Here is an 18,885-nt window from a genome sequence, read left to right as displayed (position 1 = left end):
GCAATAGCCAGCCTGTTTTACAATTGGAACAGCCCACCCAGCCCTAAAAAAAGGAGTCGCCCATACTCAACTACCAGCATAAAAGAAGGGTATGGGAAAGCCTACCTGAAAAACACATTGTGATTTCCAAAGAAATTCCATTATTAGCATTTAATAGGTGAGAATTTCTGACAAAAAGCTCAGAGCAACACCATTGGGCAGATTCTGAGACAAACAATTGAACTAAACAGAGTAGCATAATGCTTGGTAAAGGCTTGTAGTCAAAATTTCAAGCTGAAATGTTCCACACATCCATGGAGTAGGGGATCAAGTAAATGGCCTAATAGGAAACTAAGGTTTGTACCACCAATGTACCTAGGTTTGGTGCTTAATGTAGGAGACCGATTTCCTTTAGCTCTTTGTCTGGACAGTGTCAAGAGGGAGCACCAAAATCAGGTGAACAGTAAGACACCACTACAGAGTGACAACAATACATGAAGAAAGCACAATATTGCCTAAAGCTGGAGGGCATTTACAAAGAGACCAGGGGTGCTGTCACCCAGACTAATTTTGTTATAGTTAGTTTCTTCTATTCACTGAAAAAACATACTTAAAACACATCAGTCCTGAAACATTCCATTATTAATTTCAAATGATACATATTGAATGATGCAGATGAAAAAGCACATGCACAAACCTAGCATATAATACCATTTTCAATACCAATATACTCTGTTTCATTTTAATGCTGATGGTTTTCCAAACGTGTTATATCTTATCTACACACACTTCTAGAGATAGTCTCTGCTCCAAATAGATTGCAATCAAAGACTGCAACAAAAATAAACAATGAAGGGAGAGACATAGATTGCTTTCAGATTATTACTTAAGCCAGATTAGCTATCTGACTTATAGAAATCATAATTGTGGGGGTTTAGGAGCAATACAGTCAGGGAGAGACCAATATTATAGCACAGGGCAAAAAGAGAGCATCCTAGTAATGAGAGTGACAGGAACAAAGACTTTAGGGACACAAAAGTCTGATAGATCAGAATGACAGCAGAATAAAAAAGCAACAGAAGCTAAATAGGTATGGAGACAACCATCAATGCCTTGAAGGAATGATGTTTAAATAATAGATAAGAAAGAAACAAAGAGTAAACAGAAGGTTAAAAGAGACATTATCAATCTAAGAGAGAACACAGAAAGTGTCAGCCCTCATCATTTGAGCAAGATTCATTGAAACAGAAAACTAGACAGAAAGACATTGTAAAATCAAGGTGAAAGTCAAAGAAACCTCAAAATAAGAACTATCACAAAAATGGCAATGTGGATAGACTACATGTGATAGAACTAAAATGACCGTATTTCAGTGAATATCTACAAATATAAATTCTAGAAAAATAAAGCAACCATTCTCATTTTTATAAAGACAGCCTTTGCCTATCCAATAGAGGTCTGCATTGTTACTCTGGTGATACAAAACCACACATACATACTGACTTGGCCATCAGCAAGTTTGATGTTTTAAAAAACAAATCTGTGTACTATTAGCACCCTAGTTTCCAACAGCAAAGATCAGAACAAAGTTTACAACTGAGAATGCCAGGTTGTAGTTACAAGACTGTAAAAAAGTTCAAGTAATCAAAACCATTCAAAAATTTGGGGCTTCAAATTATCAGGAGACATCTTTAGTGGAACACATGAAATTTTGTCACATGTCACACTTCCAGATCACATTCTGAAACCAGAATTCTTCACTCCCTACTCTGGTTCTAAAAATCTGTGTAGGAAACATTCCCCTAGAGTGAGCAGAAGCACAAAAGCACTGATGTCATATATCCATATAAAAGAGTTAGTAATTAACATTTACTTCAGCAAAAGTTAACACCACCAATTAAGCTATCATACATCTTCATAACCCTTTCCTGAGATCTGCTCTACCATCTTGCCACTTCTTTTCATTCTTTAGACAAGTAAATATGGAAATTACAGGTAGCCTGGGTTGCATGGTGCTGAAGTGAAAGGACTGTATGCAGGACAAGAGGGAGAGGACAGGCAAAGAAATCACACTGAGCCTTACCTTCCAATTAGCAGGAACTCCCCAAGCACTCCCAGGCGCCTCATGGCAATGAGGATCCCCCTCACCGTCATTCCCTCGCAGAAGCAGACCACCACTCTAGCCTTGGGTAACCTTTCTCGCAGCTTGCGGAGCAGGCGATCAAAGCTCTTTTCCCCAGCATTACTGTAGATCTTGTCAGAGTGAGCAATGCAGAGACCCTCTTGGGCAGCCAGCTCTTTGAAGGCTTCCATTCCACTTTCCCCATAATTTCCTGTTTTAAAAAAAAGTTCATATTATATCATGCATTTAAGCAATTAAGGGGGGCTGTGATGGGAAAGGGATCGTTTTCCTCACAAAAATCAACTAGCATTAGCAGAAGGAAAAGCAAAGGAGATCCACCAAAGTGAATATACTCAGAGTTCAGTGGAGCAACAAGATATCCATGTATCTGACCTGGAGACTGCAAGTTTCTTTTCTTACATTGATTTACCAGTGGATATTAAAGGCAAACAAGAGATGGATAGGTTGAAAAGGGGACAAAACCAGCTCAGACATTAAGTTTTATTAATATTTCTATGGCAAAAATCACAGTTGTGCTAGTCCAGGAAAACAGTCACAGTAAAGAATAAAAGGATTTTATTCCAAGCTGTTCTGGTACCACATGCAGTTCACGCTCATAAAATTGAATGAAAGATGGATGTAAATGTAACACACACTGATCTGGTAGCATTTTGAAAGCCACTTACACTAATTTGACTGACCAGTGTTCATGACAGTTAAAATTTAGGCTTCATGTTTCTCTTGGAATAGCAGACTTTCTATCTGTAAGAATTTCAGAAATAACTCTTCCTAATACAGAAATATTTGAACTTCACAGTCCAGACAATATCAAAGCTGATTCTCAAATTCCCTTCACTTTTCTATTTATACATTTAGGAAGCCAAGTCAACAGCTTTACAAAACTCAGACTGCCTTCAGCTATGGAGACAGGTGAAATCTCAAGTTTTCTTTGAATATTTTATGCCTGCCAGAGCACAGTATTTATGATGAACATCAATCAGGCAAGAGGAGCAGATGGATTACAAAAAAACCCCCATCTATTAACTGCAACAAGAAATGGTTCAAAAAGAGAAGCATTAATTTTATGCTATCCATCCCATAATGTTTACTTAATTTATTGAGGGAGTAACATCAGATATGCTGATCACTTCTAGACCCAGACCTTTTCAAGCAAGGAGTGACTGAAGAAGTCCATCTTCCCTCTTCACAGCAATAGTTTGAAATAGCAAATTGCAAAGAAGACGACTTCTGAATCAGCCTAACTTCCTCCACAGAAAACAATCACAACTCAAAAGGTATAGCCACCAGACAGAAAATTCAGCAAGAGACAGTTCAGGCATTCTTTATAAATCCAGTAGAAATAAGTGCATTTGTCCAGAAACGGGGATCATTTGCCACAGATGAGACACACTATGCAGACACACCATGACAGTCATAGTCATACTGGGATGCAGCCAAACCTGCCAGGTCTAGTGTCAAAACTCAAGTTCCCCAGCCTTTTGCACTGAACCACCCTAGTTTCTCACAAATTTGCAGCACAACAGAATGGCCTCTTTTCAAGTCTGTGACTTGAAACCAGATACAGCAAGCAGGTCAGTCTGCTTTTTTATCTGCAGGCCAGACACGCTTCAGAGCAGGAGCGATGCCATGGCTCTGCACAGCTGTGGGGAAGAGAGGAAGAGCTGTGCCTGGTGGGAACACACCACCAGGCAGCCCCATCCCATGACCCTGTACTTGGGTAAGTGATGTGGCCTCGTACAGGGCTTCTCATATGCTGAGAAGGACACAGGTGGACACACCTTTCCATATATTTATAGGCCATAACCTGCAGTCACCAAGGGACTTACCCCAGGACCTGAGGCTGGGCAGTTTGAGCCATACTGCTTTTATGACTTGCCTCAGGTCCCAGACTGACCTGGGAAGGAAAGGGACCTTCGCTTTGGAAGGAAATTAGCATACATTTCCCAATTTCTTGTGGAACTTTGTGCAACACAGACTTATATGAAACCAGTAGGATTATTCTTAAAATCTTACCTAAGGTGAGCCAGGGGACTAAACTGAATCTTTTCAGATGTTTAGGCAATGCATATTAGAAAACTAATGTAGTAATTTTCCTGCCTAAATATTAAGGTGGTATGGAATTTTCTTATATATCAGTACAGCACTAACTCTGCTGTAATTCAAGTTAATGTTTTCAAGAAGTGAAATATTAAATCCACTTGAAATCGTTTTTCTCAGCTTTAATTTTGACAGAATAACAATTCTCAAACATAGCCACACCTGTACTAACAGTGCAACAACCTACCAAAATATAGGCTAAGAGGAAGTAAGATTGTTGCCTATAAATTCAGTAAGCGTGATAAACAGCCTAGAAGGAAAAAAAGCTAATTAAGATCAGGAACAACACTGACACAAGATGAAATAAGCAAAAAAACCCAAGACAGAAACAATCGGAAGCTGAAAATGAAAGCTTTCTAACTCTTATACAAAAATAGTGGAATAGCAGCACAAAGAAAGAAATCTGACGTTAGACTGGACCTTGCTCAGCTCACAAGAGCATTGTACAACATAGATGTCTGCAACAGCCAGAGATGAAACCTGATGACCCAGGAGATCCTCTCAAAGTCTGTTTGCCATGCTCCCAAAGCAAGACAGCCTGCTGCACACCTTCCCGCTCCAGGGGAAAGGATCAGGGAGAAAATGAACGTGTGACAGACATTAGATACATTGTTCAATGCACTCAGCTACCAGGATGAGCACAATGTAAGAGCATATATAGAATAGAAAACACTGATTAATTCTGTGCAACAGCCAAGAACATATCCATCTGTACCATCTTGGTGGGTACATGCATTTCAATCCACACACATGCAATAGCTGAGAGAGGAAACATCTAATGAAAGAAATCTGTGAGAGGTAGTCAGTGAAGAGTTACAACAGGGCCATGGCCTGAGGACCAGTTTTCCTTTGAAAGAGACATTGAAGAAAAGATCCAATCTTATCTGCAACTGCCTTTTGTTACCAGGATCAGCTGTGAAAAGCAAAAGTATTATTGTAAGGCTACAAACAACTGAGTTTCATTCTGAAATGTGCCCCAAACTAGGTGAGCCAGTAACATACTTTGAGCCCCACAATACCTTGGTAATTTTTAACATTTTTTTCTTTTTTTTTTTTTAGCTCTGTTCAACTTGTACCCTATTCAGAGAACAAGATATTTTCCTTATATGTTTCAAGCGGAGTCTATACAGCAGTATAAAAGTAAATTCTAACCCTAGCATGGCTGCAACTTTACTGAGAGGATTTTCATGACACTCTTCTCAGTGCCCAAGACCTTTGCTTCACCACTGTAAAAATCCTAGATAAGGCCATTCCTGAGAGGGATGCACATATCTGAAGATGCTGGCAAGAGCTACATGTAGTGGGAATTATTCTCACTCATTGCATTCCAGTCATTAAATATCTTAACAAAAACATTAAGATGCTGTAGTAGTAAAAATCAAAGATGTTATCTTGATCAACAGAAGACAGAGAAAAGAAGAAAGTACTAAAAATTTGCCCTCAAATTGCTCCTGTGAGACAGTATTACATTTGTGCCACAACTACACTGAAAGTAACACCATTTGCTTGTATTAACACTTGAGCAATATGGGGAGCAGAACCCATGAGCTCCATTTAAAAGGTTTATACTCTACTTTTTATTATAGCTGCTTGGCAAATTTGCCCCCATTCTCTTTGTCAAGAGAACTATTTATTTTTCATTTATGAAATGGAGCAGAAATGGAGCCTCAGCAATGAGATGCTTATGAGAATCCTGGAGATCATCATCTTAAAGGATGCACAGCACAGCTGTGTGTGTCTTCCCGAGCCACATGAAAGTCCTGTGCTTTCAGGGGGCTTATAACAAAAACCAAAACAATGTGTCCTGCATAAATCAATATTTTATTTCATTCAAGGATTATTTGTGGGGGAGCATAAGGAAATATGAACTGTTCGTAGTTGTGCTGCAGAGAACATTCCCTTGAAATATAGGCTAGCACCTGTTTAAAAAGAATCTTAAAGAGAAAGAAAACAATAATGCTGAAGAGGAAGACTGAGACTGTTCTCTCTCACTCTGCTTTCAGTGTCAATAGGAAATAACTACTTTTTTTAGAGACCCCTTTAGAGACATACCTACAAAAAACAGCAACAAAAACTCACAGCAGAGGACTGTGCCTGGAAGAACGTTCCAATACACTTAAATTACCAAAGTCAGGGAGCAAGAGATACTTCACCTATCTGGGCCATGAGCAACACCTTTCGATGAGGTCACCTATACTTACCATTAGAGGTTTATTTGCTCCATTTATTCCTCTAAACAGCAGCAGTAACCACAACCTAGATGAAAGGTGAACACAAAACCCCCATATACCCTGCAGAGACACAGCAAAGGAAGCACATCAGTAAGACAACCACAAAGTCTAGCTTCACCGCAGGGTACTACAGAGACAACTCACATCGCAGGAAGGTCCCCCTTTCACAAATAAGAAGTGAGAAACTATTCCCTGTTCTCTTATTTCCTCCCTCAGCATTATGATCTGTTTGTTCACCTCTCCCAAGCTTGTAGATACATTGCTGGAGGTATGAAGTTTGTTTCAGTGTTCAGTATTAACTATAAACCATCTCTTTTCCTCAGCTAATTAACTGCTTTTTGGCAGGAAGAAAATAAGAGGAGAACAAGAGCACTGCATGACATAACAGCTAGAAATAACTATTCAAAGGCTTCTCTGCTGCAAAGGCAGATTATTTGTGAAGAGGAGAGCAAGGACATCGTCTGATTATTAATTTACTTCCTGATATGTTTCAATAACTAATCTGTAAAAACTAGTGATAATATCAAATATGACAGTAACTGCACAGTTGTCAAATACAAGCCTAGGAAGACTGGAAGGTTTTGGACCACTGAACAGGAAAAAAAAAGAAAAAAGGCAAAAACAAGTGCCAGTTTTCTCCTACAACATCCTGTGTTTCCCTGTGCCACAAGGGCATCTTTGAATGGGGTCAGTTAATAAGAAAATGATCACATTATCTCATTTTAAATGTATTTCTTATCAGTTGAACCCTATTAAAAAGTCATGTGCATACTCATAGTCCATTGCAAACTAAAATTAAAAAGTTCAACCATCAGATTTAAACTAGTATGTTAGTAACAGGTTGGAAACACATACATAATCAGCTAATGTGTCTCAGATGACAAGCAGTCACTTTCTAAACCATAATAATTCAGCCACTAGTCCCATATTACCCAATTCATACCCATTTGTCCACACCTTTGACTGGGAGAGTCAAAAATAAAAGACAAAGTCTACATTTATCCCCTGAATGCATCAGACTGACAAAAAATGAAAAGTTGTAGAAATGGATCTGCCCATGTGTGCTGTTTTGGTCTATCCCAAGCATACGTACTACACTCATAGGAAGCAGCTCAGCTGGCACACAGCTTCCAGGACCACTGAGCTGCCACCATCCCTCCTCTGCCAGACTTCTCTGTCACCATGGAAGGGGCAAAGATCAAACACATCCATGTTTCCCTGCAGTATCTCTTTCAAGGCTAAAATTGCACTGGTGTCAGGAGGGGCTGCATTTTACCAGTTATCAGTTACTCAAATAGGAACATGCGTTTCCTTTTTGAGTGAACCCTCTTCACTTAATGTCCACTTTGCCACCTAAAGCCCTTTACCACACAGTTTCTTTTCAGAGTTGTCATGTTTTAACCCCAGCCAGCAACCAAGCACCACAGAGGCCCTTAATCACTTCCCCCCCACACACACACTTAGCAACAACTGAAAACATCAGTGTGTTATCAACATTCTTCTCTACTGAATCTAAAACATAACACTATAGCAGCTACTAGAAAGAAAATTAACTCTACCCCAGCCAAAACCAGGACAAGAGTTCAGATAGCTTTCTCAACATCATTTTCTTTCTTCACTGAGTATATCTCACCTCAAGTGTTTTTAAGGGACAACTTCAAAGCAGGCAAGTTAAGCTATGAAGGCACTTCAGAAACCCTAAAGGACTGGCCACTTTACAATAAGAAGAATTCCGCATGAATGTGGGCTCCAGTTCTGTTATCAGTCAGGACAAAATAGTGGAGAAATACCAAAAGAGAAAAATTCACTAGACTTAAAATCCCAGTCTAACTGCAAAGCTTAAAAGGAAAACTCTGTCTCTTATTTTATTCTAAGTACTTTGCAGATAAATGAGAAAAAAAATTGCCTTACAAATGTCCTGGTTTCAGCTGGGATGTAGTTAACTGTCTTCCTAGTAGCTGGTACAGTGCTATGTTTTGAGTTCAGTATGTGAAGAATGTTGATAACACTGATGTTTTCAGTTGTTGCTCAGTAGTGTTTAGACTATAGTCAAGGATTTTTCAGCTTCTCATGCCCAGCCAGGGCACCTGACCCAAACTGGCCAACAGTGTATTCCACACCATGTGGCGTCCCATCTAGTTTAGGAACTGGGGTGAGTGGGGGCAGGGAATCACCGCTCAAGGACTGGCTGGGTGTCGGTCGGCGGGTGGTGAGCAATTGCCCTGCGCATCATTTGTACATTTCAATCCTTTTATTACTACTGTTGTCATTTTATTAGTGTTATCATTATCATTATTAGTTTCTTCTTTTCTGTTCTATTAAACCATTCTTATCTCAACCCAGGAGTTTTACTTCTTTTCCCGATTTTCTCCCCCATCCCACTGGATGGGGGGGAGTGAATGAGCAGCTGTGTGGTGCTTAGTTGCTGGCTGGGGTTAAACCACGACAACAAAGAATGCTGAAGTAGCTATTCCTATTTATTTAAGTACAAAGGCTTTAAGGACGAGAGAAACAAGTCCTACCAACTTGACCCATAAGGACAGTTTAATACAGGTTGAACATCACAGATGCTCACTACAGATATTCCTCTCCTGGAGAATAGCTAGATTGTCCACTGCTCCCTGTCACTTGGATCAAGTCCAGCCACCTAGTTCCTCAGTTCTAAAGTTGCTTTTAGCCTGCTACCACCCATAGGTACCACAGACCTCCTTACCACACCCAGTTTGTCTATCAGGCCAATTCATGGCTCTGTGGAAGTCAGCATTTCCCTAGCTATTTTTCTTTGACATTGCTGGAGAGACTTTGCATTGGGTGGAGGCCTCACTGTCCTTTAATTATGGAGAGGGCAACTCATTATTAGAAATTCAAATAGCACTGTAAACACCCTGTCTTCTTTTAAATTCTCTTAGCAAAGTTTTCTGGGCTCACCAGAGATTTCCAAGCAACTGCACTATAGCCTTACAAAAGCCAGAAGGGTGTGTTAAATGAATGAACTGAGTTATCTTTGCTACACTACAGACCTCTGCCATCTGTGCTTACAGCCTATTTTCTTCAGAACTTAAGTCCCTTCTAGAAATGCAGAAAGTAAGCTGTTGAGACCAGACTAGTCTTTGCATTTTCTGAAGTCAAGTCAAACTGAGTACAAGGGAGAAAATAAAAACAGAAGATGAAAGGGTAAATTTAGATGACTGTTATAGCCATTAAACAATACACTACTCCTACCATAATTCAACTTTTCAGAGAAATTAAACCATATTTCAAACAAGAAAATCTACATGATTGTATTAAATGCTAGGTCTCTTTTTTCCATTAATTGCAAAGTACTTACGTTTTGCCAACAGCTCACCATAGCAATGTATTATCTCAGCAAAGACAACCCAAACTAAAGTAAAACTCTCTTACTGAATAAAGTGGTTCTATTTAAGCCTTCATGCTGAATGAGGCAGGTGCATCATCTTAAACAACTAATTGATATTCTTGTCAGCAATACAAGCACAGGTGAAGTCAGTCCTGAAGTAATGAGATTATTAGTGCTAAATGACACTTCCCTAATAAGAGATATGCTAAAATGTGGTCTTATGCAATATTTTTTTTTCCTAAATGTATTCAAAGACTACACCCAGTGCTTATTTATTATGTGTCTAACAAGGAGCTTTAGAGTTTTATATTCTAATGGAACTATTTCAGCTCCAAACCTGGCTGATATACAGTACTTGTAACAAATTTACTTGCTGAACTTAGTCTTTCTGTTCATGACTTACCAGTAAGGAGCTTCCAGTTTTCTTCAGAATGTATTAAAAATAATCTAGTGATGCCTAACATTAACTGTTGGTTAGTTCTGTTGGTTGGCATTGGTTGAACAAAGGGTCACAGATTTTTTTATGTTTCTTGATGAGGCTGGAGAAAGTAAACATAAGAATAAAGTTTCAACACTATTTTTTTTAAGCTTTATGTGAATATTACAGTTAGTAAAATCATTTACAAAAATAGTTATAGAAAGAATACCCAGAAGGGACATCAAAGTAGGAGAACAATATTCTCTTTTTTTTAATATGAGCAGACATTTCAAAAAGAAGAAATTAGGTATATGCTCAGCACTGCTCATGCTTTGGCAATTATGCAATTAGGTTAGCTCACATTTCAAGCACAAGATTTAAAACATTGATGCCAACCTTGAGCAATCAAAAATCACGCACACAAGTACCCTACTAGGAATAAAGGTTTGAACATAATGGAATGAATGGAAATTTAAAAACGTTTTTCTACTGGTTATCTTGTTTCTGAACCTGAGGGCACAGAGTGTTCAGTTTCTGACCTTTTCCCATAAATTTGACAGTTAAAAATGGCTATTTTATTTTTGTGAACCAAGATACTCACAATCATATGTTTTCATGGGTGTGCTGATTTTAACTTGGGTAGAGTTAATTTACTTCACAGTAGCTAGTATGGGGCTACGTTTTGGATTTGTGCTGGAAACAGTGTTGATAATACAGGGAAATTTTAGTTACTGCTGAGCAGTGCTTACACAGAGCCAAGGCCTTTTCTGCTTCTCTCACCACCCCACCAGTGGGCAGGCTGGTGGGGCACAAGGAGCTGGGAGGGGACACAGCTGGGACAGCTGACCCCGACTGACCCAAGGGGTATTCCAGACCATATGACGTCGTGCTCAGCATAGAAAGCTGGGGGAAGGAGGAGGAAGGGGAGACATTTGGAGTGGTGGTGTTTGTCTTCCCAAGTCACCATTATGCGTGATGGAGTACCCTGCTTCCCTGGAGATGGCTGAACACCTGCCTGCCCATGGGAAGTGGGGAATGAATTCCCTGTTTTGCTTTGCTTGCATGCACGGCTTTTCCTTTACTTATTATTAAGCTATCTTTATCTCAGCCCATGAGTTTTCTCACTTTTAGTCTTCTGCTTCTCTCCACCATCCCACGGGGTGGGGAGTGAGTGAGCAGCTGCATGGAGCTTAGTTGCTGGCTGGGGTTAAACCACGACAGTTCTTTTTCATGCTCAACATGGAGCTCAAAGCGCTCAAGATAATGACAGATTTGATTGGAATGTGCTAGATGATTGAATTTATAGCTGTTATTGCTGTTTAGCTCTTAATCGGCAGGCTTCTGTGCTTGCCATGGGGCTTGCTTGCTTTACTGCGTATTGGAGTCTAGTGCTCATTAGTGGCTGCTTTTTGCTTTCACTGCTTGCTGTACTGCTTATCGTCTTACTCTGCTGTGCCTGGGAACATTTTGATAACAGCAACAGCGATGCGCTTGGGCTGGCAGATGGCCAGGGCATCGCTGGTGTTTCTGTGCTGTTGTACTGGACAGGCTGGAACTCCAGTGTGAATTTGAGTCAAAGCCACTCTGACAGGTGGATGGGTCCATGCACGAGCAGGACACCCTGAAGCATCTGTGGCTGTGGATAAGCCCACACCAGAGCAGGTGTATCTTGACGTGGCTGTGGTTATGTCTGTGCCACAGCAGTTATACCTTTGAAGGGATTGTGGCCCAAGGATAAGTCCTTGCTGTAGAGGTACACCTTGAAGCATCGGTGGCTGTGCATGAGGTCATGCTGGAGCATCTCAAAGCGTGTGGCCATGGATGAACCCAGGACAGAGCAGGTACGCCCCTGGAGGGACTGCAGCCGTGGGTAAGGCCACGCTGGAGCAGGTTTACTTTTGAAGGGACTGTGGCTGTGGGTAAGGCCACGCTGGAGCAGATGCACCTCAAAGCAAAGCAACTGTGGCTGTGGATAAGTCTATGCCGAAGCAGGTATACCCCTGAAGAGACTGTAGCTCGTAGATAAGGCTTCACTTGGAGCAGGTACTTCCCTAAAGGACTGCGGTCTGTGGATAAGTTCAAGCTGGAGCAGAGGCAAAGGGATGAATTCGTTGCAATATTAAACCCTATGGTCCAGTCCAAAGGAACCAGGGGTGGAGATTGCAATGGAAATACCTTTAAATTGTTGTAACCCACGATTTGAGTTGCATTTTATAGGAATTACTATAGCAGGAAACACCCGAACCAGTGGAGGACAAGCCTTACAAGAAACAGTGCAGTGACCCGACCTGAGCTGGCTTTGGTGCCCAGTGACTCTACACAACACACCACCTCTCCTGTCCTGAGTGACCGCCATAACACATGGCGCCCAAAGTCATGGACTAAATTAACTCAAGAGACACTTTGTGGAATTTGTGTACATTTATGGACATTTTACAGACATTTCACAGGTGTGGTCCATAGACTAAGGGAATGATATCTGTGTATTATACCAAAGGATGGGAAGGATGGTGGTGGGTAATGAGGATGTATTGGATAGTGTGGGACATGAGCATGATGTAAATGGTATGGAATAAGGGGTGGGGAATGTGCTGGTTTTGGCTTGGGTAGAGTTAATGATGTACTTCATAGTAGCTAGTATGGGACTATGTTTTGGATTTATGCTGGAAACGCTGTCAATAATACAGAGATTTTTTGGTGTTGCTGAAAAGTGCTTACACAGAGTCAAGGCCTTTTCTGCTTCTCATACCACCCCACCAGTGAGGAGGCTTTTGCTTTACTTATTAAACTGTCTTGATCTCAACCCACAAATTTTTTCACTTTTACTCTTCCAAAGTCTCTCCCCTATCCCACCAGGGGGGAGTGAAGGAGCAGCTGTGTGGTGCTCATTTGCTAGCTAGGGTTAAACCACGACAATGGGCTGGGACTTAGAGGGCCAAACATCATGAGATACTCCATAAAGAGTCAGCAGGACTATGAACACTTCCTGATAACCTACATTATCAGTGGCTTTAAGAAGTATTTGGAAAGTATGTTAAAAATTAGGTTACTTCTTGAAGAGTATTTTCTAATCATTTTGTCATTGAAGAGAAGTTAGTACTCAGACCTATTCCCACTGAAGTCCTTGATTTCAGTGGCTACACTGTCAAATGTTTGTTAATTTTTAAGAGGGCCAAATGAACTCTAAATTTTATTCCTTACTGTCTGTTAACAAGCATCATTGAAACAAATATCCCAAAAGCTACTGAGATGAACTATAACCCCAGAGCTAAACGTTCATGGCCTTTACGGCAATTTTGGCCTATATACGATTTTTAGACACCAACACTTTCTGGTTTTGTGAGCCACAGCTCTAGATGTGAATTATATCAGGTTTGGAATAACGTCTAAGTAATAAATCTTAGTCTTCTGTCTAAAAAACTATACCTAATCATAGCTTATCCATCACCAGAGAAACAGTTCATCTAAATGGAATAAAATTCTGTGTTTTGTTGCAAACAAGAAGAGAGACTTTTTGATGTATGCTTTATCAAATCCCTGGTTATTGTAATCTTATTATCCAGAAGCAAATTGTGTGATTTTAGAAAGAATTGTGTTTTAATTTAAATATGTTTAAGAGAGTGGCTGCTTTGCCTTCCATGTCCATTAAAGATTGTGATGAAAATAATTTCTTAATATTATCTGAACTTTCTACCCTCATTCACAACCTACTTTTGATTTTGACCATTATGATCGATCATCTGTAATCAATTATATCATCACAGCTGAAAGAAACCCAGAATAACATATTAAACCATTCTGCCTCTTGGGTTGATACAAGAAGAAAGTAAGCAAGCCAGAAAGCTTTAGATGCTGAGTCTGAAAGCTAAAGATAAGAAGCAAAGCCAGAACCTTAAGAACAAGACCTAGGAAAAGAGAACTGGAATGCATAAGCAAAAATAAAATTTGTCTAAACAGAAGTGTTTCATTTTTACAGAATCAACATTTTCAAAAAGATTGAATTTAACTTTGTAAATATTTTTTCAGTAACACCCCCCCATTCAAAAAGCATTTAGTCAAAATATTTCCAATCACCCCTAAGCTGAAGTCCCAGTTCTGCAAACACTGTCACAGATGGTGACTTGAATACTCACAGTGACGCTTTAAAAGACTTACAGCAAAAAAGTTAAATACATAACACAAGTGTTTGTAGGATTTGAGACTGACAGAAATGAATTCAAAACAAAAAAAATCAAATCCTAATTTTGAATGGCTCTCTCAACGATAAAGTTGAGGTGAGATATTCATGCCACCATTTCCATTTGAGTTCATAACCTCAAGGATTAACACAATATAAACGTTTGAATTACACAACATTAAAAGGCATATCTCATGCTGATTGGTGAAACATTTGAAAGACCTTTCCGCACAGGCTACTATAGTATCTGCAGATGAAAAGGTGACTTAATGCTGAGAATCCAGGCAGAGCTAGTACAGGAAATGAATGTAAAAGCTGGATTACCACAAGCAAAGAACAAATTATTAATTTACTTTGTGTAGCTCCCACAGAGGTAATATAAAAGAGTGAACTTTAGAAAGGCAGACTTGTGAGATAGAAAAAACTGGATAAATGCAAGTAGGACAAAGGGATGAGCCCGAAAACATGAGATACTGTGGAACACTTAAAAATACTGCTTGCGAATTAAGAGCAAAATGAAGAGTTCATCTTCTCTTCTCTGAATTGCCATTGAGCTACAGAAGCACAAACTGGGACTGAGCATAGGTATTGAGTTAGCCAAGCCCCAAAAGAACAAAATTGTCACAGCTGCCACAAAACTATTTCACAAAACAGATAACAGCCGTTACCTGACCTCACAAGCCCGGAGCGACCGACTCCGTCTGCCAGCGCGCTGCACGCCGACCGAGAAGGGCAGCAGTTCTGCATCCCTACGGCTCTGCCAGGCTGCGCCCCAGGGACGATGCCTCGGACAGCCCGAGTCCTCCCACACCCACACCTGCACCCGCACCCAGGATCACGCCCAGGGCACCCCCCGCGCTCTCTGGACCGAAGCGGGGAGGCCTTAGGGGCGAGAGGCCCTTGCAGCACTCCTGATGCGGTTCTTCAAGCATCGTGCGTCCTTGGGGAGATCTGTGCAATGCTGCTACGCAGACCTGTAAAATGGCTTGTTGGAGGAGGAAAAGAAAGGCCCTTTGCTGGGTTAAGAAACAGGAAAAAAGGGAATTCATGGAGAAAGAGAAAAGATTGGTTTTCTTCCCAGACACTGCAGTTTTACTTTCTCCATGCCCACAGCCCTGTGGCTTACAGATAGCTCCTGAGGAATGACACCTGGGTACTCACAAGTTGTACGGCCGTCCAGAAGGTCCCAGCAGCCTCCTGTCCCCAGCTCAAAACAATCCGAACCCCAGCATGTCATCCCAGCATGGCTTCAGCTGCTCGGTCCTCGAATAAACGCTCCTGAAAAGAGGTGCTGGGGGAAGGGAACAGCCTGCTGCCGAAGGCCCACGAAATAACCACAGCCTCCCGCAAACACTGGGGAAGACAGGCACAGCCCTGCTTGCTCCAATTACCTCATCTTTTCCCAAATTGCACCTGTGAGGGCCAAAGCACTCAGAGAAAGCGGGCACCAGTGAAGCGGGCAAGCGACAGGCCCTGGAGACAGGGCAGAGCTGGCAGAGCAGGGGTGCAGGCCCCGCAAGGCAGGAGCTGGTGCCCTGGCAGCTGGGCTGCCCTGTCTCCCCGAGGCAGCTGACGGCAGGGCAGGCATCTCTGCCAGGCCACGTCTGGTTTATTGACATGGGAGATCAGGTTGGGAGGGAAAGGGCGGGGAGAGGGAGAGCACGGGGAGGTGGGCGACCCCGGGCGGCAGGTGGGAAACGGGAGGAGAGAGGCCTAGGCCGCGCGTGTGTCGAGCACATCCAAATACAGCAGCGACTGAAGGCGAGGCAGCTACGCTTATACACTTTGCCGCGTACAAGCTCTCCAGGAACGCTGTAATTAACTGCTGTCAAAGCAGGCTGTGAGATGGCAGACTGCGAGGCAGATTTGGGTGGCGTACCAGCCTCAGCTTTGGGACTTTGCTGGCAGCACAGAAGCAAGGCTTTCAGCCTCGACAGCAGCTGACGGGCGGCATCGACGTGGCTGGCTCTGATCTTATGCTGCGGGATCCAGGAAAAATCCATCTGCAGCTGTGCAGAGGTGATCTTCTTGGTGAAAACGTTATGCGGGACTCTTCAGACAGCCTGTGCGGTTGCTCCAGCGCTGTGAGACAGAGCAGCCCTGCCATGTGCCAGGGTTTTTGATGACAGTTTCCATCAAGGGTTTGGAGGAGTGATGGGGCTTTTCAGGGAGTTCTACATTTCTGCCTTGACTGAATCAATAAATGACTACATGCGTGTCTCTGGATCTTGTGACAGTGAGTGTGGTAGATCCGCACACTAAAATACTCCATATTTTCTCTCCAGGAACAAGAAGATCTAGTTTTGACAAAGGGGAGTATAGAAGTTCAACAGATGTATTTCTACAACTGGGAATGTTAGAAAATCAGTCCCTGAAGTCCTGACTGGGCACCACAAGGGTACGATCCAAAAGCACAAGACACTACAAATTCCATTTTGGCATTGTATAACCTAGCGTCACTAACATGCCTCTGGTGTGAAATAACATAATGTTATGTGACAAGATGTAAGCAACACAGAGTGAGAAGATACTGAATCCTTCAGACACATAGAATGTTTTCAGGCCAGATATCATCTGCTTCTTGTATCTAATCCAAATACAATCGACTGAATTGGTGCTGATACCAAAACACGTGAGATCCCAAAATAAACAAATTTTCAGTTTCTAATTATACTGGACAATTTAATTTCTTTCTTTTTTTCTTTCTTTTTTTTTTTTTTTGGCACATGGGCTGAAAAGTTCATTTTCTCTTTTAATTAATCTAATTGCCATTAAGATTCAGAAGCACAAATTGGTATTAAGCATAGGTTAATTTGGCCAAGTGTTAAAAGAACAAAATAAAACAGCAAGGCCATTTATGACAGCAAGCTCATAAAAAGGTCATGAAAGTGTTAAATAGCTGGAGAGGTGAAATGGGTCTTAGACAAAAAGATCAGCAGTGCAGAGGTCACTGCAAATTCTGCATACCGCTGAGGTCTTACATAAAATCCTCTCTCCAACAAAACATTTCTGGCAGTTAAATGAAGACCTGGTAGTCCTTTGTACAAGTCCCACATAAGCTCCTCTCCTCCATAGTAAGCAAGATATTTAAGTTAGATTTGGTGACTGTTAGTACAGAACCAAGATTTCACCAAGAGAACATAGAAAACCTTGATGCTTACCATTCTGTTGTAGAAAGAAGCTAATGATTCTTCTTAAGACATAATTAAGAGATATACCTGTCACATACCACTTTGGATGGCACTGATATGTCCCTTTTATTAATTTGAAATGTTTTCTTTCTTAGCACTATTTTTCATGCAACTGAATAGTTTGTTTGTATGGTTTGCATGCACTTGCCTATTCAAGAAGTTCATCATGAAGCAGTGATCTTACAAGGAACCTTTAAGTAAATGAAATTTGCCTTAGCCTATTTTGAAGAGCCCTCTCCTATTAGACGCTATGATTATATCAGATTAAACAAATGATCTTTCTGCATGTGATTGTCTACAGCAACAAACCCACAGCTGCTTGGAATAGGGAAGTTCAGGGCATCTGTGAGTCTGCACTACATGAGAGCAGAGATGCTCAGGGACTGGATAAATCCCACTTACATGCTAGGGGAATTAGTGCAGAAAGTGTTTAGCTGTTTCATTATCAGCAGGATTTCTCTGTTTCTAAAATGCTGCTATATTTTTCGCCATCCTGCTAGTGATAAATAAAATCATACACAAAGCGTTGTCACAGATTTCAGCATATTTCCCTTACGGATTCAGCTCAAACTCCTCTAGGATGCTGAGGAGATAAGAAGCTCCCTCATGTATGCAATATGCACAACTTCCGTGAGCAATGCAAAGCGATTCATTCCAAGCTGTGACTCTCCCATATGGACAGAGAGCGAACGGTACCCGCCAAGGACTGTCTGGCCCTGACTCTATTCTGTTAATGCAATGGCCTCTCTGCTGCTGTCACTGCAGCCCCACTCGAGGGGAGGTGGTTGTGGTTTTGATGCATCTGGGAGGGTGAGCACAAATGCAGGAGGCTGCTCTTGAAATGTCAGCCTGATGACAGGAATTGCTGGCACAGCTGTGAGCAAGTTCATTCCTACAATATCTTTGGCAACAAGGAACCTCAAAATCATGGACAGAATTTGTATGAACATACACATCTCTTGGACATTTGTTAGACTTTTCTATGGTCCTCCCTCCTTCATAACAACAGTTAGGTTTTGTATTTTATCTGTATGAGATTTTGTGTCTAAGATTAGTTTTATCCTTAAAAACATATCCCACATTGCTATGGTATTTTCAAAGGAACTACAATCTTATATACATCTCTCTATATTTTAATATAATCAGAAAAGCATGTAGTTATGCATATTAACATGTTATGAGAAGGAGATGCTTTAGACAGACCTCAATTTTCAGCTTTGATAACCTGACTATTTATATGCTGTGGGAAAGTACACTAAATGACACAGAGGGCCAAAATCTCTCTTTTGAG

At 41.2% G+C, this 18,885-nt stretch overlaps 1 protein-coding gene across 2 annotated transcripts in view; it reads right to left on the bottom strand.

Moving 5' to 3' along the window:
• GRM1 (glutamate metabotropic receptor 1) overlaps positions 1-18,885 on the bottom strand; it is a 197,906-nt gene that overhangs the window by 153,313 nt on the left and 25,708 nt on the right. For both annotated transcript variants that reach the window (XM_069786948.1, XM_069786947.1), the window contains exon 3: positions 2,063-2,312. In XM_069786948.1, the coding sequence (XP_069643049.1) occupies positions 2,063-2,312 (250 nt within the window). The remainder of the gene's footprint in view (positions 1-2,062; positions 2,313-18,885) is intronic.

This window comes from Haliaeetus albicilla, chromosome 7, assembly GCF_947461875.1.
Source record: "Haliaeetus albicilla chromosome 7, bHalAlb1.1, whole genome shotgun sequence".
NCBI classification, from domain to species: Eukaryota; Metazoa; Chordata; class Aves; order Accipitriformes; family Accipitridae; genus Haliaeetus; species Haliaeetus albicilla.
Note: the sequence above shows the minus strand (reverse complement) of the source record. Positions and strands in the feature narration are given on the sequence as shown.